This window comes from Misgurnus anguillicaudatus, chromosome 11, assembly GCF_027580225.2.
Source record: "Misgurnus anguillicaudatus chromosome 11, ASM2758022v2, whole genome shotgun sequence".
NCBI classification, from domain to species: domain Eukaryota; kingdom Metazoa; phylum Chordata; class Actinopteri; order Cypriniformes; family Cobitidae; genus Misgurnus; species Misgurnus anguillicaudatus.
This window is the reverse complement of record NC_073347.2, coordinates 35,081,662-35,104,876: the sequence shown is the minus strand read 5'-3', so window position 1 is coordinate 35,104,876 and position 23,215 is coordinate 35,081,662. Positions and strand designations below refer to the sequence as shown.

Below are 23,215 nucleotides of genomic sequence, written 5' to 3'. Positions count from 1 at the left end.
AGTTTCAAGTACTGTCGGGTTGCTTTTGAAACATTTGATGAAACTGAAATGAAATTTTAAATGAAAAATAATTTAATATTTTTTTGCAAAGATAAACAAAAAAATATGTTTGCTGTTACATATTAACAATGTGATAGTCGTGTATATTTACTAAAAACAAGTATAACACAAAAATCTTGTTTTGTTGTGTTACTTGTGACCCACCTGTGTGTTTCGTCCCAGGTGACAGAGTCAAAATTAACAATGTGCTACTTATGTTCAAAGTGAAATTATACAGAATTCGTTTTACATTTGTTCAAAATTACACCTGGTATTGATAGACCACACTTGTGAGTTTTTGACCACAGCAAAAATATAGCTCTGTCTAAAAGATTAGCTTTTAAAATTAAGTTTTTCTGGTACTTTCGCCTGTACTCTCCCCTACTAAAAATTCTTCTTTAGATGTTTTTAAGATTATCTAACTGTACTTACTGTCTCTTTATTTAAAAAAAAAATTAGTCAACACTTGTATTAAACTAGAAGTTTAGTACAAGTGGTACCAAAATAATTTTTTTAAATATATTTTTGGCACATTTTAGTTCATATTCATAGTGTCTGAAAATAGCATTACACTTTTAATTTAATTATCTAATTATAAAGTTTGTGAGTTTGTGTTTATTTCATTATTGTCACTGTAAATGAAAAAATCTGTTTGTATGACAAAAATTGTCAGTAAATCATAAAAGATTTTGCATGGACGATGAATTTGTCACTGTAGGATTGGTAGTGAACAGGTCGTGTCAGGGCAGGTTCTGTAGTGATACATTCTCTCCCTCATGAATATTATTAGTTTGTGTGCAATCCGAGAGCATGCTGGGACGTGCGTCCTCTCACCACACAGCGTCTACATTTCATTGTTAATTGAGAATATTTTCTTTATCAATGCTGCTGGGTGCTGAGGCTCAGCAGGAAAACTGTACTGCACAATATTTTTTGAAATAAGGTGCTTTCAAGATACCATAGAAAAAAAACACTTCTGGCTGACTGGTTTCATAAAGAACCTCTAACATCCAAAATACCTTTCTGTTTCACAAAAGTTTGTAGTGAATAAATTGTTCTTAGGTTATAAAAGATATAATCTTTAACTGAACGGTTCTCTGGTTGGAAAAAATTGGTTCCTTGCATCAACGTAGTGGCGCTGTGGGAATCTCCCGGCATGAGTATGTATGTCAAATTCATCTAATGGTTGGGCGTAACATCACCGGCAGGGTGCCAGGAAGCATAAAAGGCGAGCAGAAAATGCCCTCACTAGCTGAAATATGCCGAAGCGGCTTAACAAGGATGCAGGATGTACTGTATGGCAAGGGAGACACAGCGTTCCGTTCCCTTCTCAAGGAACAAGGTTTACATACGTAACCCGAGACGATACTCTATGGCACTGCGGAAAACCTGCATCTTTATTTTTTAATAAGTGTATCATGCATTTATTCTAATGTCTGTATGCATGTTATCATTTATTTCAGTATATTTCTATTCTCATTTGGTTCTTTTGGTCTGGACCAAAAAAGAAAACAATTTATTAAGTCCTGGCTCGCTTGGCGTTCACACTAGCTGATTGGTTGAAACGCGTTCTAAGCCGTGATAAAATACCCCGGTAACTGGTAGGTCTTTATCATATTTTGAATTTGTCTACAATTGCACAATTAAGGGCGATATCCAGATAAATGTCAAAAAATATTATTGAGTCATCTCGTCAATAAAGAGAAAACGCTTCCATGAGGAGTTTCTACCTCAAATTAATATTTCCGCTATCCTCTGGGTGGCGATCTTACCCAACTTAAACACTGACGCATTCACTCAACACTGAAAACACAGAAGTTTTGATCGTGGCTCTGAATTTGATTTCTTTCAAAAGTTCTTCACAAAAATGGAATTATCTCCTCTTTTAGCTGAAATTTTGAGAGGTGATAAGAGAACAAATGAAGGTAGGATGAAAGTTTTTTTTAACTCATTCCCCGCCATTGACGAGTTATCTCGTCAATTATGAGTTAATATTTAACTAATAATATGCCTTTCTGGACGAATTTCAAAGTGAAAGTGTAATACCGCTTTTATCCACTGGATGGCGAAAAACCGAATTTATCAAAAACGGAAGTTAAAAAGATTTCAAGATTTATTTTAACTGCCTTTATGTTTGATAGTCATTCTGAGTCTGATATCTAACATAAATTTGTTTACAAAAATGCAATTTTTTAAGCTTTTTGCTCAAAATGTTGTATTTTTGAAGAGAAATATCCATATTTCAGTGGTTAAATTAAGTGGAAAAAGTAAATATATAATGAAACGTTTTTTCCCCATTTTGTTTGTTTGTTTGTTTGTTTATTGTTTGTTTGAAAGCAGAGGGTGTGTTCTTTAATTTGATATAATTTGTATGTTTATATATTTATAGAAGATAATTTTTCCTGCAAGGAATTTTGTGAAACTTTTGTTAAAATCACAAAAATGCAGGTGGGCAACTTTTCTCAAAAAGGCTGGCGGTGAATGAGTTAAGCGGAGGTTCTGTTCTTGCATTTGATTTTATGTTTATTTAAAGAAGATAATTTTTCTGTAAGGCATTAAACCAAAACTGGGTGGCAACTTAAAAAAAAGCTGATGGGGAAAGAGTTACGCATACTTCCAAGCATATTTGATCATCACTTCAACAGTTGCACGATATAAATGTTAATGTATAAATTAGATGAAAGTTGGTTTATAAAATAAACACCACAGTCTTAAATCATATTTTCATTGTGTCTTTGCTGCATCTGTGTTGGTTGAGAACTGCGCTCTGTTTCGGCCACACTTGATTCTGAGAAACTACTTTGTTTGGCGGAAGAGTAATATTTGTACTAATATAATTACAACTTATTTGTGTTTCATTTTATGAAATTCTGCTATGCATATGAAGTAACCGTTTTATATAAGCAATAAGCCCTGCGAAGCAGTAGTGTTACAGTGCATTTTATAACAGCTAAGGGGCATTGTTAGGCACAACGCGAAGCTGGTAACCCACTGCTTCTTGGGGTTTATTGCTTTATTTTGTGTGTTTTTATATGGAGGTATTATTTACAGATAAGAGCTAATATGCACGATTGACCAAATGTTACACTGCAAAAAAATTATTTAAAAAAAAAAATCTTAGTATTTTTGTCTTGTTTTCAGTAAAAATATCTAAAAGTTCTTAAATTAAGATGCTTTTTCTTGATGAGCAAACAACCCAAGAAAGAAAGTCTTAAAAATTCATCTTAATTTAGGAATTTTTTGATATTTCTACTGAAAAGAAGAAATACTAAGAATTTATTTTTTTTTGCTTGGAAACAATTTTTTGCAGTAAAGGCTCTTTGCATTTTTGTTGCTCCACGTTTGCCCTCTGCTCATTTTGTTTTTGCATACATCTGTCATCCCGCTGTAAAATCAGGGTTGCTTCTTGTGATATCACATCCTGTTTTTGGTTCGTAATGTTGTCTGTGGTCAATGTGCGTTCACATATCAGTTGAACCGCACCAGAGTTCGTTTGGAACCGGACAGAGACCCACCTTTTCATTTTTCATTCATTCATTTATTTATTTATAATGGGACCATGCACAATTTTTAACATAAAATTTCCATTTCATGCATTGTACCGGATTTAGCCGAGGGCTAATTTTCATCCGTACTCCCCCACCCCCAGGCAGGTCAACACTAACATAACATTACACAAACAATACCTATGTTCACATATAATAAATACATACATGCATACTGTCAGGGCCATAAATAAATTAATCAATCAGTTTAACTACAACAGTCTCAATGAATACATGGTTAATTAAAAAAAAAGATTTTAACTTCAATTAAAAAGAAACATGAGCTTTACACCCTTTAATGTCCTCTGGTAGGGCATTCCACTGTTTAGTGGGTTTTGATGCGAAAGATGATAGTCCAAATGCGGAACGCCGAAAAGGAACCAGACAATCGCTCATAAGTGATATTCTGGTAGATCTCACAGAGGTTTCACAGCGAAGATAAATAAAGTAATACAGAAGGAGCCAGACCATTGAGGATTTTATGAACCATACACAAACTTGAATAAAGTCTAAAATTCGGTTTGCTTGTTTAGTGCGCACCAAAGTTCGGGTGGCAGCATTCACATTTACTCAAAAGACCCACAACAACCGAGCATTTGAACCAGATTTTGTTTTAATTAAACCAATTAACTACTTCTCTTTTACCTATTTATAGTCTGTAGAACCTTTTATGCAACCGAAAAGTTCTGCACGTTTAAAGAAATTTTATATTTTATAAAATCAGTATATCTCTACATATTTTTGCTCTACAAAAAATCAAACCCACCTCTTTAATCTATTTCAATCATATATTCCATACATCGACCAGCCTTAATCAAATTCAATGACACATTACTCTTTGGATAACAGCATAGACTCTGATTAGAAATGAGATCTGCTTCCAGGTTCAGTGATGGTTGGGAATTTCTCCTGGCATAATATGCATGCATAAATCAGTAGATGGAGCCTGTGTTCATATGGACATTTAATGTTGCTTCGGGGAGGGATTTAGATTTAGGTAAATATGGAGTAGGCCTACATTTGAAATAATGCACAAGTCATGTTTGCAAACATATGTTGTATTGTGGCTGTGTAGGTGGATGTTGTGTGCATCTGATCTGCTAGGGGGCTGAATGTCATTATGGGTCCAAACGGGAGCAAAGCTTCTGAGTTTGTTCTTTAATACACCGAACAGAGAGTGGGTGTTTCAAATGGTAAATAGTCACCCGTCTGCACACTCACTGTTTCGCAGTAAATAATAACTAAGTCTACCCGTGCGATCTGTTTATCCATTATGCAGCGCGTCTGTCTTTTTTAGGTCATTTCTCTCTCTTTCTTTCTCTCTCTGTCTCTACCTTTCAACAATCAAAAAGAGAGAGTTAAGCCACACAATGAATAACCAGATAGCAATGGTAGATTTAGCTGTTATTTAATGCAAAATGTCTCTCTTTTTGTCTCTCTCTGTCCCCGGAGGCAGAATAAAGTGCAGATGTCATAAGTAAGTCTGATGCATTCAGTTTAAACCTGATGAATTCAGTCGGGGACAGAACTAACCTCAGTCCCAGCATCACCACCCGTGATGGATGAATTGAGGGATTTAGAGACTTTGATTGTACCCTACAGGTCAACCTGCAGATGGGAAATCATTTGTCAATCTGATAAAGCAACAATGAACCAAGACGTCTGTGAAGTTTCAGTCTTGTTAAACTAGAAATTGAGTTTTTTAGGAGCATGTTCATTTTTAACTTTGACATTTTCTCCAGTAAATGTGAAAATCTAGTTTGTTACTGTGATCCTAACGTCGCCGCACGTGTTCACGCTTCTGTTTTCTGTACACAACTTCAAGAGTTACACATCGCTGCCAAACAGCTGTCTTTATGTATTATTAATGTGAAAAAGCTCTCAGTCATCCATCTTTCTCGCAGCTGTCATTAATATTGTTGGTAAATGTTGCAGTGTAACCGTATAGTTTCTGAGTTTATACAAGGACATCGGTTCACTGTGAGAAGAGAATAAGAGAAAACACAGATCCAAAAGAGTTGTTGTTAGGTTTTAGAAAGCATCACCCCATCATCAGATTACCTGAATTACGCCAATTTTGATCAATTTGGATCAGAAATCAGTCAAACTACAGCAATTTTAGGAGATCTGGTTAGTGTTAAGGTTATTTAGGTCATACACTCTCAGAAGAAAAGGTACAAAAGCTGACACTGGGGCAGCAAAAGTACATCTTTGTACCTGAAGGGTTCATATTAGCACCTCAGAGGTACATATACCTTAAAAGTACATATCTGTTCATAAATGTTACCTTTTTTTAAAGTTACTGTCCAAGTGCTTCAAGAGTATAAAAAAGTGTTTGTGTTTAAAAGTGACAGGATCTCTGATTTAACCCATCCCATCCCATGTAAGCGCATAGCTGATTGTAACCATTGACTTCCATAGTAGAAAAAACAAATACAATTGTATTCAATGGGTACCGTCAACTGTGTGCTTACCATCATTTATCAAAATATCTTCTTCATGATTTATCACAATGCTTCCATAATATTTGTTTTCCTATTATGGAAGTCAATGGTTACAATCAGCTGTGTGCTTACCATCATTTATCACAATGCTTCCCTAATATTTGTTTTCCTACTATGGAAGTCAATGGTTACAATCAGATGTGTGCTTACCATCATTTATCAAAATATCTTCTTCATCATTTATCACAATGCTTCCATAATATTTGTTTTCCTACTATGGAAGTCAATGGTTACAATCAGCTGTGTGCTTACCATCATTTATCACAATGCTTCCATAATATTTGTTTTCCTACTATGGAAGTCAATGGTTACAATCAGCTGTGTGCTTACCATCATTTATCAAAATATCTTCTTTTGTGTTCATCAGAAAAAAAGAAATTCATACAGAACATGAGGATGAGAAAATTATGTCTGACCCACTCCATTTCTCCCGTCATATTGGCCTTTAATTCATTACAACGACCTTTATATGACATTTAAAATTTCCGTCTGTCTTTCGTAATAAGCTAATTAAATTAAAACATAACATGAACAACATTACAACAATATTTAAACACAACAATACTCAAACCTAAATATAAAACAGTCATTTTCTCCATTAGGATCCATGTTAAAAGCTCTGACATAGAGTTTAAAATAGTTGGTTGCATTATGTTTACTATTTTGGGCAAAACCTCCTTTGTTGCAAACCTCAGTTTACCTGAATAAAATCACTTTCACTTTGAAAATGATGCGTTGTGATGTTAAAGCCAGCTGTTAGTTTTCACACCAAAAGATTTTTTTACATCTTATAAGATTTTCAAAATTTCATAGACCACAAACATGAGGATAAAAATTCTTAGATTTAATCATTTTGCTCCTATAGTGTGTGGTGTGCCATGATGTGTCAAAGACAGCACGAACAGATTTTCAACAAGGGTCTCGACTGTGAATACAGGAAATATCCCAAAATCTCGTAAGATTTTAGAATAACCATGACGGACGATATGCAGGAAGAAATTTCAATGATAATGTTTGGAATGATTTTCACAGAAAATTTAAGGAAAAAAAGAAGGTTTGGGTGGAGACAGCGGGAAAATTGTCCGTCTTTCATCATCTTGCTTTCTGATTATATATTGTTTATAATTGTTTATATGCGTGCATTTGTCCTCAGTGTTCCCCCCACACATAAGGATTTCTAATCGTAAATATTAAAGATCAGTGCGGCTCCGACGTTCTTCCAATCAGGTTCGGACACTCTTAGAACAAAGGGCACTGATGTATTTTAAGATATGTGCAAGTTGTTTTGAGTTTGGACAGCATTTATTTTAGTCTAGGACTAGTCTAATCCCTGTTCGGGGAACCGCCCCTTAGTTAAATCACAAATGTTTATCACTGATCTTGATATATAATGTCTTTTATTGGTTGTATTTAGTGTAGATGGATATGTTGCCACCTGAATTGAGGTCCTATATACTCTTATAAAAAGAGTATTATTTCATTTTAAATCAATTAAAATCCTTAATCTTATTTCCATTAAAAATATCTAAACATCCTTTAAACAAGCCAAATTTACTTTATAAGCAAAATGGTGCAAAGTACAGTTATTTTCCTACCACATTGGCTTTTTTGCTTAAAGGGCATAAGACTTTTTTAAGATGTCAAATCAATTTTTGGTGTCCCCAGAGTAGGTATGTGAAGTAAAAATTTGCCATTTTTGAGTGTGTCCTTTCAAATGATGTTGCAGATTAAGGGGCGGTATTATGATAATAAGATCGCCTTCACAAGGGGACATCACAAGGGGAGACAAATTTCAATGACCTCTTTTTTTCACAGGCTTGCAGAGAATGGTTTACCAAAACTAAATTACTGGGTTGATCTTTTTCACATTTTCTAGGTTGAAAGAAGGGTACCCAATTATAGCACATAAACATGGAAAAAGTCAGATTTTCATGATATGTCCTCTTTAAGCATAAACTTCACTAAAATATGTTTTCTCACAAAGCAAATTTAAATATCTAATTATGTTTGGAAATTTTTACTGTAAGACAAAAATATTGATAAAGTGATAAAGAACTGATGCTGTATGTTTCTGATGTATTTTTCAGCTGTGACCAGCGTAAAGTTATGGGCCATCGACAGACAATGTTTCCAGACCATCATGATGAGAACGGGACTTATCAAACACGCCGAGTACATGGACTTATTGAAAAGGTGAGCAGATGTCTCATCATGAAAGTGTGTTCTCTGATGCCCCTCCCCTTCATTTAACCCCGCCTTCTTTTTTACTTTATTCTTTTTTATCTATCATCTGATGTTTTCATTTGTATAATGGCACCTAAAGAAGAGCACATGGGGTAATTTGACATATTAAAGACTAAATTTGTCATTGTCAGGCTACAAACTTGATCAAAGACTTTGAGCTGGACTGGAGTTTCAGTGGAAGCTTCAGTCAATTATTGGAACAAAGGCTCCTGAAATCTCCTTCTTCCTATCCTTTTATTAGGAAATGAGTAGTGATGAAAGCTTGATGAATCACCTAATGTGGGTTCATTAATGTTAATGTTATTTTTATATTACTGCCACCATTTTTTCATGCACTTCACTAGCTGTTAACATTAAAGCTTGGTGCATGTGGAAGCATTAGTCAAGCTGCTGTCTATCAAGTCATTATGGTCCCAGTTTTAACCCAAAAGAAATCTTGCAAGGCAAATACACCTATGATTGGTGTCTAAAGTGATATTTTACATAAATCTTTTATTGAATCTTTTTGAGGCTATCATTGAGTTAAAGTGTTTTTCTTTTTCTTGTAGAAGGGTTATTAAATTAGGAGACATGCATGCATATATATTAAAATGTCAACAATAAATGCACTGAAAACTACTAAAAATGATCCCTCTATGGTGGTCTTATGGTGTTAGCTTGACCGTTACAGAGTTCAGCAGTAACATTTTTAAATAAAGCTTGACCTGTGTGTCTCCTCACCTTATGTTGCTCTGCTGCTGTTCTTACACTAAACTGTAATAGGAGACTTTAATGGACTCGTGAATTTTTTATGGCATGTGAAAAATTTATGCATGAGCTTTTATTGATGTATGAGCATCTCATGACGCACAAGACACAGATCAGCCCTGCCAATGTTTGTGCTGTTACAACAAACATGAACAAATCTCATCAGGGATTCTCTCCTCCCATCTAACCATGATTCATTTTGTTTTTTTATAAATGTATTTCCTAATCTAAGTGATGGTTTCACAAATTAGCCAGACGCAAACCTTTTTTCTCCATTACGTAATTGAGAACCGGATGTGTTGAGAGGTTTTATTTTATGGTGATTAAGTGATATTTTGGCTGTTACTGTGGCAGAGAGCAGCTTTTTTCAGAAATGTGATGGTGACCAGCTGTGTCCACTGTCTCGGCGAGATAGGAAAGTCACCGGTTGCTCTGTGAATATTAATCAACACAGAGAGAACGTATGGATAAAGGTGAAATGTGTCTGAAAATATGTTGAGGGAATAAAGAAAGGTTTTGAGATGCGACAGGTTCTTTCTTTCTTGAACTTTCTACTGTCTCTGTCCAATAAGGAGACTAAAACCCAAATAGTGCAAGAACACACAATCTTTGAATAACAAAGACCTCTTTAATCATACATTTACAGGTGAGATCGTTCTACTTTTATCCTATAATAATGCAAAGTGTGTCTCACTTGCAGCGTCCCGACATTCCGAAGTCTTCCAGAGGAAATACTGAGTAAGCTTGCTGACGTCCTTGAGGAGGTAGGAAATCTTTCTGATCTATGAGCAAACACAGACGTTATTAAACTAAAGCTTGTACTTCTCTTTGCACTGATCTCTGAACAGTCTAACTCAACAGACCGCTCTCTAGCTCGTATTGCTTACTGTATATTCACTATGTGTGTTTTCTCTTTGTTATTTACACATTTTTTAAAGAAACAACATTGTAACACTTAAGTAACAAATAGTTTACCCAAATATCAAAATGCTTATAATTTACTCATCCTCGTGCCATCCCATGTGTATCAATGTCACAGATTTCTATATGTGTTTAGTCATGAGATTTCACATTATCGACGTGCCTTCATATTTGAATTTAGAGCTCAGATCTGTTCGTTTACAACGATGCACAATTTATTGTTCACTAAATAAGCTCAAAATATTGTTTTCTTTTACAAACATGAAAAGATAAGCCATGATTGGTCGTCTCCAAGTAATTTCCTCTGCCAATAATTTTTTTCTTTTATTATTATTTCCATTTAATTTCCATTATTGTATAGAATACACTACAGTACAATCTTAAGAGTGCCATATTCTTCTATTGAAGATGGTTTCATCGAAAGGCACGTTGTCAAGGTTACACGCCTGGTTCGAAGTTAACTTCAAGTCTGTGTTCGTTTAGCGGTCTAGCTAGTGGCTAAACTGAGATCTGGAACAAATACCTCGTCGAAAATAAAAATGTTTTGGTTTCCTAAAAACAACAGGAGACGGCAAGCATGAATCACCGCTCTTGCAAGAGGTTTGGCAGCCAGACAAGAATTTAAGGATCTGTAGTTAACATTGTCAGTGCCAGGTTAAGCCTTTGTGAGGCCCTGGGCTAACGCTGGTTTAAGGCCCCCCAATATACACTGAAAAAAATAAAGGCTGGATTTTCTAAAAAATATAGTGCCCCATTGCTTAATTTTTTTTAGTAAAACTTACTGAAAAAAGGGGATGCAAAAACGATGCACTGTCTATATTTTTTAGTAAATCCAGTGTTTTTTACAGCGTATGTGCAACATTAAATGGCTAAAATTATTTAAATAAATTAAACAAAATTATCAAATAATTTTAAAATCCCGCTAACGTTATGCATATGAAGTAACCGTTTTATAAACGCAATAAACCCCTCAAAGCGTTGGGTTACCAGTGCACCGCTTCGCGACGTGCCTAACAACGCCCCTTAGCTGTTATAAAATGCACTGGTAACCCACTGCTTCTTGGGGTTTATTGCTTTATTAAATATGATGCCAATATGTAATTATTCTATTTGAATAGTATTTGATATGAAAGTTAGTCAACACTTTTATTTTGGAGGTTTTTGTATGAAAGCGCTCAAATTGTTAGAAATGTAAGTGCCATGGAAAAGACTGAAAGCTCTATAATATTTCGTTTGATGTCTGTGTATGCACAAATTTCTGTGAGCTGTGCACATTGTGCCCCCTTAAAAAATTGGTGGATGACGCCCCTGGTTTTAAACTAGTTTTTATAAGTTATGTCAACTATTTACAGGTCAAAACTCAAAATAGTATGCTGAATTTACTTGCAAAACCAAGTTGTTTTAACTTCATGCTGTACTTTTTTTTTTTACAGTGCAGTAACATTAACTCAGTGTAATAGTTGATACACTTTTGGTGTGGTTTTAAGGTACTTTAAGGATTTACTTTTGTTATTTATTTATTTATTTAGTTATCAGAAATAGGCTAGTTTACTATAGAGGGACCCTGTTGATATTGATTCTTAGCAGAAGTTAAAGGGGACTAGATGTAAAATAAATCTTTGGTGTCTCCAGAGTTCGTATGCTAAGTTTTCGTTTAAAATACCCCACAGATAATTTATTATAACATGTTAAAATTGACACTTTGTTAGGGATGCATATCAATTAATCGCGATTAATCTATAGCAGAATAAAAGTTTTTGTTTACATCATATATGTGTGTGAACTGTGTATAATAATTATGTATATATAAATATGCACACATGCATGTATAATTTTAAGAAAAAAATATATTTATATATTAAGTATTTATATTTATATATAATATAAATTATACATAAATATACAAATGTATATACTGTACACATGTAAACATTGCTTAAATATATACATGCATGTGTGTGCATTTAACTATACAAAGTTATTATACACAGTACACACACACATATGATGTAAACAAAAACTTTTATTCTGCTATAGATTAATCGCGATTAATTGATATGCATCCCTACACTTTGTAGGTGTCAGCAAAAATGTGACCTTAGACCTTTTCAATGATCTCATGATTAGATGAAAATGTACATTATAAATACTGAAGTAATTGCAGGTGTCCCGCTCACGAGACAACGCCAGGTAATGGGTTAAAAAGTGATTAATTAAAAGGGTTCATTATGCAATCCCATACAGCTGACAGACCGCAGCCTGGATCCGGACCACAAGACACAATCAACCTTGAAAAATGTCATTTTGTAGCGTTTAAAATGAGCAGCGCGCCAACACAAAGGACACCTGCACGCTCACGCATTTATAGTGATGATTTTTATATGCTAATATTTTTGTATAAAAATAAGAGGGTCCTTCAAAATGTTCTTTAGTTGTACAATAGTTTGTGTGTGTGTGTGTGTTTTATGATTTCCATAACTACTTGTAAAAGCATGAAAAAAGCAACATCAATGTTTTAACATTGCAGAGAATAAATAGATTGGCAATATTGTTGTTTGAATAGTGCTATACAAATAAAGCTGACATTGACATTAGATGGGCAGTAGTCATTATAAATAACTTGGTCATCAGTCAGTATCATTCACAAACTTCATTCACAGTCTCAGTACATCAAGATGCTTGTAGTTCACAGGTTGTTGTTTGGATTTGTTGATCATCATGACTGTAGTCCAGAGCTGTGCTACTTTGTGCTAACGTATGACAGAACATCACATCAGCCGGCCAAACTCTCATTCCAGTCATATCTTAAATAATCCCCACGAGATTTGTAAAACAAATGTTATGAATCTCCTGAGAGTCTTTTTAGATTGAGAATCTCTAAACAGAAACAAGACACTAACATTTTGCCAAGCTTTTTGAGCTCATTTTGCAAATGTGCTGGAGTGATCTAAGGACGGGCGTACATGGACTGATATTTAAAACACATTCATTAAATTAAACATTCACTTTAACTTACTGATATTTAAAAATCCAGACATATCAGACACATGATGAATATTAACACTGTTCTGAGTGCTTTCTATTTCGGTTTATCCCCTTATCTTGAAACAATTTAGCTGCACTGCCACCGAAAATATTCAGACACTTCAGACACACAGTGTGTGCCATTGCATTAGATAAAAATGTGACCCTGCCTGTGAAAGCCCAGCTAAAGTCAGTTTTTGTGATTTACTACATATGATTTAATGTAGAAAACACTTACATAATGTTAAGAATATTTTGTGAATATAAAGAGTTTACTTGCAAAACAAGATAAATCCATTTTTAACATTTTTGTCAAAACATGTTTATTATTATGTAATCATGTTATTATTTTGTTTTATTGTGCTACTTAGCTGTATTTTTTATGTTATGAAGGTTTAAATCAAAACAAACCAAATGCAGTTGAATTGATATTAACTGGAATGCACAACCAAAAAATGAGATTTCTGAAAAAAGAAAAAAAACGGAGTTATCTCGTTTTGGAACGAAACTCTTCATATATAACCATGATATATTTATTATTCACTGAGTAAGATCATGTCAAAGATTGAAATCGGTTGAAATTTATATAAAATTTGCTTTTTATCAAGTGCCTTTTTTGCTATTAAACAGCACAAGTACAATTTTAAAGCATAAGATTATAAATGTTGTGGTACATTTGCTGTTCATCAGAATGAAGGAAAAATGTGTTTTTGTCAATAGTTTTGACGTCCATAGTTTATGTGATGAATGACATCATACTTGAAATTCGAACATAAAATAAATATGAGCTTAGTTGAATCGCAAAAAAAGCGATGAAAGGTCTAGCATGTTTTGTTTGCAGATTCCAGTACATTTGTTAATCCAATTCAAGACATAAAGGAAAAGCTTTCATCCAGAGCGACTTGCAAAAAAAGAAAAAAAAAATACAAAAGCATCCCTCACTTAGCTAGCATGCACACGAAAGTTTACAGGGGCGGCCAGCATATGTTTTTAATTGTTTCCAATGAAAGAGTGGTGCTTTTAAAAACGCCAGCAGCTGTCCGGTTTTGTCCGGGGTTTTTCCACGCTCTGCGGTTTTTCCGTGCTCAGCGCAGAGAGTCATGGGCGTGGGAAGTGGGCAGCACCCCCTGGTGGCAAAGATTTTAAACTGCGATGACCATAAAATGATAGCTTATAAATATCTCTGATTGTTATTTGTTACTGTTCCAAGACATTTTGTATGTCACGTTTGGGCTGTGTGATGAAGAGATAATGATTTAGGAATTTTAAAATGATTTAATTTATTTCAGTGTGTATTAGCCAATCAGATTTGTTTTGACGACGTGATTGCGATTCAGCCGATACGCTGCGTATACGTATAAGCATAACACACAAGCACGCACTCACAGCCACATAGAACGAATTACTTGGCTATCTGTAGCCTATCTATCAGCTTCGCAATGTCTCAGAAGAGAATTTTGGATTTTTTTCAATCACACAGCCCAAAAGTCCAGAGGACTAGCGTTATTTCTCCAAATGAATCCTTATCCTGCATATCAGAAAAAGTTAATCTTTTCAAAAAAATATAGCCAAATTGTTTTGCGGTGTTTAACGCACATGTAAATGTAACAGAACATCCGCACCCCCTACCAAAAATATCTTACCGCGTCTCTGCAGAGAGCTGAAAAACATTTAACTTTGGGTGAAGCGCTCAGCTCGTCAATGTCACTTCTCACTCGGCCGTCCAATCACAGCGGAGGAGGGGCAGGACAAATATAACAACAACTAACCGGCGCATCTTTCAACGACTGATAAACAAAGTCTACAATCGCTTGCCATTTTCAGCCGCATTTAAACACTTTGGTGTGCTCGACCCCTTAGCCATTTAACATCTGCTGTTTCTTAACATGATCAGATAAGACGCCACAAAACTCTCCCAGATCTCACACAGCAGGAGATTGTGTGTGTGTGTGTGTGTGTGTGTGTGTGTGTGTGTGTGTGTGTGTGTGTGTGTGTGTGTGTGTGTGTGTGTGTGTGGTGTTGGAGGTCAGATTGGAGGTGATGTTGGAGCAAAGTGTTTGCTTGTATCAGAGTGGATGGGGTTTAGTTTCCATGCCGCTGGTCATATCTGATTTCAGACTGACATGTCTGGAGGTCAAGGTCCCAGACAGTTTACTGGGGGGTCAGCGAGATGCTAGATGTCAGCTGGGGGGTGGGATGTTGTATATCTTAGATGTTTATATCATGCTCTCAAAAATACACAGATGTCTTCACGGTGATGCTATAGAAAAAACATTTTTGCAACAGAAAGGTTATGGAAAAATACCAAACCAAGAACCTTTAAGAAACCTTGATTTTTAAGAATGTGGGTTTGCACATCTACAAGTTCATCTTCTATTTTACGGTTTCTTTCCTTTGAAATAGATTGTATTCTAGAATAAATAAACTATAATCTAAATACAGATATGCCACCCGTGAGATCTTTTCTAAATCTCAAGCAGTGTTGTTTTTGTTTCGTTTTGCAGAATTTGTAGATTGAATTTAGATGGAAAGGTCTAGTGGTCGACCGATATGGGTATTTTTATCACTGATGCTGATATTAAGAAAGCTGTATGGCTGATATGAGGCTGTTATTACAGTAAATAGGAGACAAACAGAAAATTGGTAAAACTAAATAAACATTCATAAATATATCCTTTTAAAGTACTTAAAACATATTTATAAGACATAATTAAAGTGGATCTGACATCTCACGGTCAGTGGCAGGCGGTGACTTCTTTTTTTGAGGGCGCTTGATGTGAAGTTCGTCACAACATGTATGTAGCCCTATGTGCATCACGTGTTTTGTCAAAATAAGTCCATGCTGCAGATTAAAGGGTTTATGATAAAAGAGATGCTCGTGTTGGTTAGATACTCGCATAATCTCATGCGTTATCAGAGTTTACTGTTACGTGTATTTTGCGAACGTGAGCGTCTCTTTTATCATAAACGGTTTTGACGCGTGTGCAGCAGGCACTTATTTTGACAAAACACGTGATGCACATGGTTCACATGACGCAACAAACACATATTTTGAAAACACAAGCAACACACACTGCAAAAAATTACTTCCTTACTTGGTATTTTTGTCTTGTTTTCAGTAGAAATATCTAAAAATTCCTAAATTAAGATGCTTTTTTGATGAACAAAACGTCTAGTTTTTAGACCAAAAATATTAAATTTAAGTGATTTTGTGCATAGTTTCCAAGCAAAAAAAATAAATAAAAAAATCTGCCAATGGGGTATGCAAAAAAATCTTGAAAATTTTTCTTGGGTCATTTTGCTCATCAAGATAAAGCATCTTATTTAAGAATTTTTTGATATTTTTACTAAAAACAAGACAAAAATACTAAGAATTTTTTTTCTTGAAAATCATTTTTTTGCAGTGCATCACTAGAAAGCTCTTAACTCACAATCAGCAGTCACCGATGCACACTTGTTAGTAATAGGCATGTCGAAAAAAAGACCAAATATGGTCAAAAATCAGAAAAGATCCTGCACACCAGGGGCGTAGCCACGAGGGGGCCTGGGTGGGCCTTGGCCCCCTCATTTACATGTCCGCCCGCTCAGATTTCCAATTGCTTTAAATAAAATAAGAAAATATTGATTTCTTAGTCTGATTGACAGCTGTTTTCAAACTTGATTGGATTAGCTCATGTCACGTGTTGTTGTGTGTAACTTATGCTGTCATCTTTGCATGCGAGTTCATCAATATTTGGTGACAATGGCAGTTGGCGCGCAAAATACAATATTACGCCTTTTCAAAAAAGCACGGAAAGATGAGCGAGATGAAGAAAATGTGCCATCTATATCATCTGAGTATATATATATATATAGAGTTGTCCCCTCATTTTAAGATGGGACCCCATCTATGCTCCTGCCGCACACTATTAGTCTTGCAACAATATAAAAAATGATTTATTAACAATGTTTCAGTCTCATGCCCTTTATCAGGTATATCTGCTTATATATAAGCTCTTAGATAGTTCCTTTAAATTCAGTAGAGTCACTGCCGGACCCCGATGTCCGCTGTCTTCTGAATTGTCCTGTATTTCTCCATAATCTGTTTCCTATTTTGCTCTCTCTCTCTTTTACAGACCCACTATGAGGATGGCGACTACATCATTAGACAGGGGGCACGAGGAGACACTTTCTTCATTATCAGTAAAGGAAAAGTGAGTTGATTTCAGACTGCGATGACATGATGATGACTCTGTGTTAATATCTAACTCTCTCTTATCTTTCTCACCTCTGTAAATGCTGTCTTCGCTCAGGTAACATTGACTCGTGAGGAATGTCCAAGTCAGGAGCCCGTCTACCTGCGTTCCCTGGGGAAAGGTGACTCGTTTGGGGAAAAAGCCCTACAAGGGTGAGATTGCTTACTGTGTTACTCTTATCCTCTATCGCTGTCATTCTACCAATGAATGAAATGAATAAATCTGAATTCTTACAAAAACAGAGTTGTTTAACCTCCTAAGACCTATACATGGACATCACATTTTTTGTTGTGTGCACCATAATACTTAATTCTGTGTAACTGGAACCAGTTGTACACAAACGTGGACACTTACTGCTTCATGTTCAAAGAAAAATATTTGGTTATTATATTTATTGGTTTCTTTCTGACCCCAAATAGCTGGAAGAAATCTAAATTGCAACCAAACCAAAGCTGGGGTCTTAGGAGCTTAAAGAGACATCCAAGGCAGTCTTATAGCTTTTAAAGGATGTGCTGCCATCTTGTGGCAACTGAAGTAAAACACTCAAAACTGTTTAAAGCAAACAGTGACATCATCGGACACTCTTGCCATCGGATTCTATTCCAAATCACTTTGCTTCTTTAGTGAGGTTAAAATTATATATTGTAACTATAAGAGCCCATTTTCTGATGCACAATTTTATATTTCAGGGACTATTAACACCAATTTTTGTATAATCTTGAAGACAACATACTTAAGAAGTCCTTGATCTCAGTTGGCACTGATGGGTGCAAACCAAAAGATCAGATTTATGACATTTGTAGAAGGTCTTACTTTCAATAACTCCTGAGGTAAAGATTTTTTTTTTAAATTGTCAGCAGTGGTTCTTGACAGCAGTTTATTGATCTGTAATGTGCAGAAGAGAGTGAACACAGGAAACATGAAATTATAGATCAATAAGAAATATTAAAGACACAATATGCTGCAAAGTCTTGCACACACATTCAATGTGATTCTGTTCTTATTAAGTCTAAATCTGTTCTTCTCTGCTCAATTCTGTTGTATTTTATAGATTGCATTTCAAGTCGGTTGCATTGTATTTCATTTTTATCTATTATGTAATTTGATATGTTCTTTGCTCTATTTTTTCTCTTTTCTCTTATATAGGCTTTTGTTGGCTATAGACAGTTTTTTAGTCTTTTGTGTTTTGCTCAGTTCTATTGTTGTTTTTGCTCAATTCAAGTAATTTTATACTTTTCTTAGTGTGTCCCCTTAGTGGCTTTTGGGCCTAAACACAACTTTTGCTAGACTTTCACATAGACTCAATAACAACAGAGTCCTTTTCCAGTAGTTTATTTCTGAAAACATGGGAACTAAATAACAAGTAAATTACCTTTGTTCCTATATCATATCCAATGCGCATCACTTATTACACTGAGCTAATGTTACTGTGTAAAATGAATGTGATCCATGCTCGTCTTCTCGACTCATCTTTAGCAAACCAAAAAAATGTATTTTTCCACAAGGTGATTGTTACAGAGATCAGTTTAGCCAATAGCCAGACTGATAAATACTCATCGGAAGTTCACTTCATCGTGACATCAAACGTCTATTCTATTCTATAGTCAAACCTAAATTTATTCAAACACCTTCAACATTTCTCACATTAATAAAAACAATAATTCATTCATTATATATATATATATATATATATATATATATATATATATATATATATATATATATATATATATATATATATATATATATATATATATATATATATATATTTATACCACGGGTCTGTTGAATGCTGCATTCTGATTGGCTGAGAAAAGTTCTATGGGTGTTGATTATTTTTCTGTAAACCGCACACCTAACTTTTCAAATGTCTTAAAAATAGGCACCAGAGCAATGTTTGTGGTAACCGTGGTATAAGCGGAATAATTGACTCCGGTCCTTTGAATTATTTGAAAATAATGCACACCTGCGGTGTAACGGCACTCCGCTTCGCGTGGGGCCGCATTACCACCTTGGTGTGCATTATTTTCTTATAATTCAATGGCCCGTCGTCAATTATTCCTTACATATATATATATATATATATATATATATATATATATATATATATAGCATTTTTACATGATGTAAGGGGGAATCTTCTCAACCACTACCAATGTGAAGCATCCACCTGGATAATGTGGGGCAGCTGTATTGGGTTAGAACGCCCACCACGCACCAGTTTATTAGTGGAGAGGAGACAAAGTAATATAACCAATCAGCATATGGGGATGATTAGTAGATCAATGGGAAAAGTTTGGTCAGGATGCTGGGGAACACCCCCACTTTTTTGAAGGACATACACACTATGGTTTACACACTAACTTACGACACCACTAACTGTGACATTATCACATTTTATTGTGCTATAGTTTAGATAATGGTAATAAAATATGACAAGAACTTAGAGTTAACCAAACAACAAAGCAGAGTTAACCAAGGAATGCTTAATTTTGTTTGTGGAGGAAAAAGGTCAGCAATTAAAGATAAAACACAAAAGCATAACATGGTTAAAGGCGGAGTCCATGATGTTTGAAAGCCAATGTTGATATTTGAAATCACCTAAACAAACACGCCCCTACCCCAATAGAATCTGGACCTTCTGTTGATAGACCCGCCCCACACATACGCAACCCGGCATTTGATTTGATTTGATTGGCTATAGTGTGTTTTGGTAGTCGGCCCGTCTCCTTTTCCAACGCGTTTTTCAAACATCGTGGACTCCGCCTATAAGTCAAAGTGTCTGAATAATTTTGGGTCCCATATTTTTATCAGTGTTACTGGTAGTCCACTGTATGAAGAATTTATGGGTATATATGTCATCTTTAACTGTCCTGCACCAACTAGTAAAAAAATTAAAAGTTATATCTGGTGTCTGAATAATGAATAATATTTTTTAGACTATTCTAGAATTTCTATGTCTATACTATTATATTGTATTCCATTCTAATCTATGTCTATTTTATTCTATTCTATGTCTAGTCTATTCTATTTTATGTCTAGTCTATTCTATGTCTATTCTATTTTATGTCAAGTCTATGTCTAGTCTATTCAATGTCTATTTTTTTCTATTCTATGTCTAGTCTATTCTATTCTATGTCTATTCTTTTTTATGTCTATTCTATTGTATTCCATTCTAGTCTATTCTATGTCTATTTTATTCTATGTTTATTCTATTGCATTCTATTATATGTCTAGTCTATTCTATGTCTATTCTATTTTATGTCAAGACTATGTCTAGTCTATATTCTATTCTATGTCTATTTTATTCTATTCTATGTCTTATCTATTCTATTTTATGTCTATTCTATGTATATTCTATTGTATTCCATTCAAGTCTATTCTATGTCTATTTTATTCTATGTTTATTCTATTTTATTCTATATTCTATGTCTAGTCTATTCTATTCTATGTCTATTCTTTTTATGTCTATTCTATTGTATTCCATTCTAGTCTATTCTATGTCTATTTTATTCTATGTTTATTCTATTGCATTCTATTATATGTCTAGTCTATTCTATGTCTATTCTATTTTATGTCAAGACTATGTCTAGTCTATATTCTATTCTATGTCTATTTTATTCTATTCTATGTCTTATCTATTCTATTTTATGTCTATTCTATGTATATTCTATTGTATTCCATTCAAGTCTATTCTATGTCTATTTTATTCTATGTTTATTCTATTTTATTCTATTTCATTCTATTCTATGACAAGTTTATATGTGTTTCTCAATGTCAAGGATACTTCCTTGGCCTTACAAACCACTTCCTTCAGAGGCTAGGCGAGGCTCCTCTTTAGCATTCGGAGAACACGTTAAATGGAACAGGCTAGCAAGTGCACGTCATTGCGTCAGGGAAAAGGTGTGCTTTCAGCGCTGCAAAGAGCATGAAGGGTACACATATGCATCCTTTCCTGTATATGGGATATTTCTCGAACAAAGGACTCAGTCCTTGGTTGAAATTTCAAGGATCCTCAACATTGGAAAAGTCCTTCGACGGATGTCGATGACGTAGCATCATTGAAATTCTGGCTTCCGAAGATCCTTCCTTGACATTAAGAAACACATTGTGTCTAGTCTAGTCTATATTAAATTCTATTTTATTCTATGTCTATTCTATTTTATGTCCATTTTATTTTATGTCTAGTCTAGTCTATATTCTATTCTCTTCAATGTCTATTGTATTTTATGTCTATTCTATTGTATTCTATTCTAGTGTCTGTTGTTCGAGGACTGTTTGCCCCGGTTATAATCCTGCATTTAGTTGTGTTACCAGGAAACAGTGATCCTGATAGTGTGTTAATATGCTGTAGTGTATCGGGTGTCCTGCTTGGCAGTCTTCTTCTTTGATGTGCGATCCGAGGTGAAATATGGGTCATGGTTGTGAAGATCAGAACGTTTTACATGGTCACTCAGATTCCTCACACGATTCATTGGAGACCAATTATAAACCTGTAACAGCACATACAGTACAGTGCCCTGATACTAAAGTAAACTGTGTCTGGGTGTGTTTGTGTGTCATAACGAGATCATAAACGTCCAGAACTTGATCAAATAATCTCTTGATCCTAGGATTAATTTAATGGGTGTGTGTTCGTTTAAATAGAAACATTTAAGAATTAAAGGTTCGTAGACACGTTTGGCAGCTATATTGATTGTTTTATGTCGTATTCCGCTACAGGTGGACATATATACTATTAAATACACATCACTTTTATGGAAACATTTTATCCCATAATAAATTCTCTTCTATGTTTTAATGGAACACAAAATATTTATTTCAGAATTGCTCTTTTCCAAAAAATGAAAGTAAACATGGAATGTGGACTTGCAGTATGTTGGTTCGTTTAAGTGCACTTATACAATTGAGGAGCTCAGGTGCAAAACCCACTAAACGCCACACTCGTCAAAAATGAGATAATGATATTAACCAAATGCTTTCAGCATGCATTATGATGATTATACATTCATGAAATACTCACTTTAAATTTACCTAAACCTGACATCAGGTAGGTCATTTAGAAATGCCAGTTTGGCAAAATCCGCTAAATGGTGCAATGATTTTTCACAAAACGGATCACATTTAAACTTGTAAGACTTGAATGTGGCAGTGACATGGATCACAGCGCCCCCTAATTTGTACTTCAGTTTTTTTCATTTTTACATTTTGACTTTTTTACATTTGCCATGTTTTAGTTGCTTCTTTAGTGATTTTGCAATGGTTTATATTTATAATGTCAAAAAAGTGTATTTTTTAGAAGTTTTTTGCCAAAAAAGCTTGTATCCGCACACTGAAATATTTATGTTTAAATGTAGCTTAAATAAATTGATTGCAACCACTTACATTGAGTAAATTGAATGAATAATTTTTTCCAGTCTAGAGGGTTTTAAATACCAGTAAAATTACTCAAATCCCAGCAAGCAATTTTGGCTAAAACAAGGCAATTTGTATGAGTAGATTACACAGTCAGACACGAATAGACCCGAACTTGGGGCGGCACGATTGCTGCAAAAACACGCGCTGTTCCCCTCAAATGCGTCTTCACGCAAGTTGAAAATATTCAACTCAAGTGAAAAATGTGCATGACAAGTTAAATCCCGAAAGTAAACCATAGCCCAAGAACAGACGTTGCATATACGCTTAGAAATGAAAGCAAACACCTTGAACACCTGTTTACTTTGCGTAAATGAATATCATACATCTTGCAATTAATTTGGGCAAAAACGGCATGTAACCTGTGCAAAATATTTCAATTAGTGACTAATAATCTTTTCATTGCCATTAAAGTGAAATTAGGCTTCTGAACCTTACTGAAGATCCTGATACAAAAGCCTCTTTTACAAGAAAATATGTCAGACGCACAGGGTTTTGCATCTGAACTCCTCAAATATACATAAATAAAACCTACGTGTAC

The 23,215-nt window shown here is 34.7% G+C and overlaps 1 protein-coding gene and 1 long non-coding RNA gene across 4 annotated transcripts in view; one reads left to right on the top strand and one right to left on the bottom strand.

The window, feature by feature from the left end:
* The window catches only part of prkg1a (protein kinase cGMP-dependent 1a), a 123,037-nt gene that overhangs the window by 80,446 nt on the left and 19,376 nt on the right, over window positions 1-23,215 (top strand). For all 3 annotated transcript variants that reach the window (XM_055169773.2, XM_055169772.2, XM_055169771.2), the window contains exons 4-7: window positions 8,176-8,281; window positions 9,780-9,843; window positions 17,140-17,217; window positions 17,317-17,411. In XM_055169773.2, the coding sequence (XP_055025748.2) occupies window positions 8,176-8,281; window positions 9,780-9,843; window positions 17,140-17,217; window positions 17,317-17,411 (343 nt within the window). The remainder of the gene's footprint in view (window positions 1-8,175; window positions 8,282-9,779; window positions 9,844-17,139; window positions 17,218-17,316; window positions 17,412-23,215) is intronic.
* The window catches only part of LOC129415692 (uncharacterized), a 117,065-nt gene continuing 103,623 nt past the window's right edge, over window positions 9,774-23,215 (bottom strand). Inside the window, exon 3 of the long non-coding RNA XR_008634950.2 lies at window positions 9,774-9,861. This is a non-coding gene — a long non-coding RNA (uncharacterized lncRNA). The remainder of the gene's footprint in view (window positions 9,862-23,215) is intronic.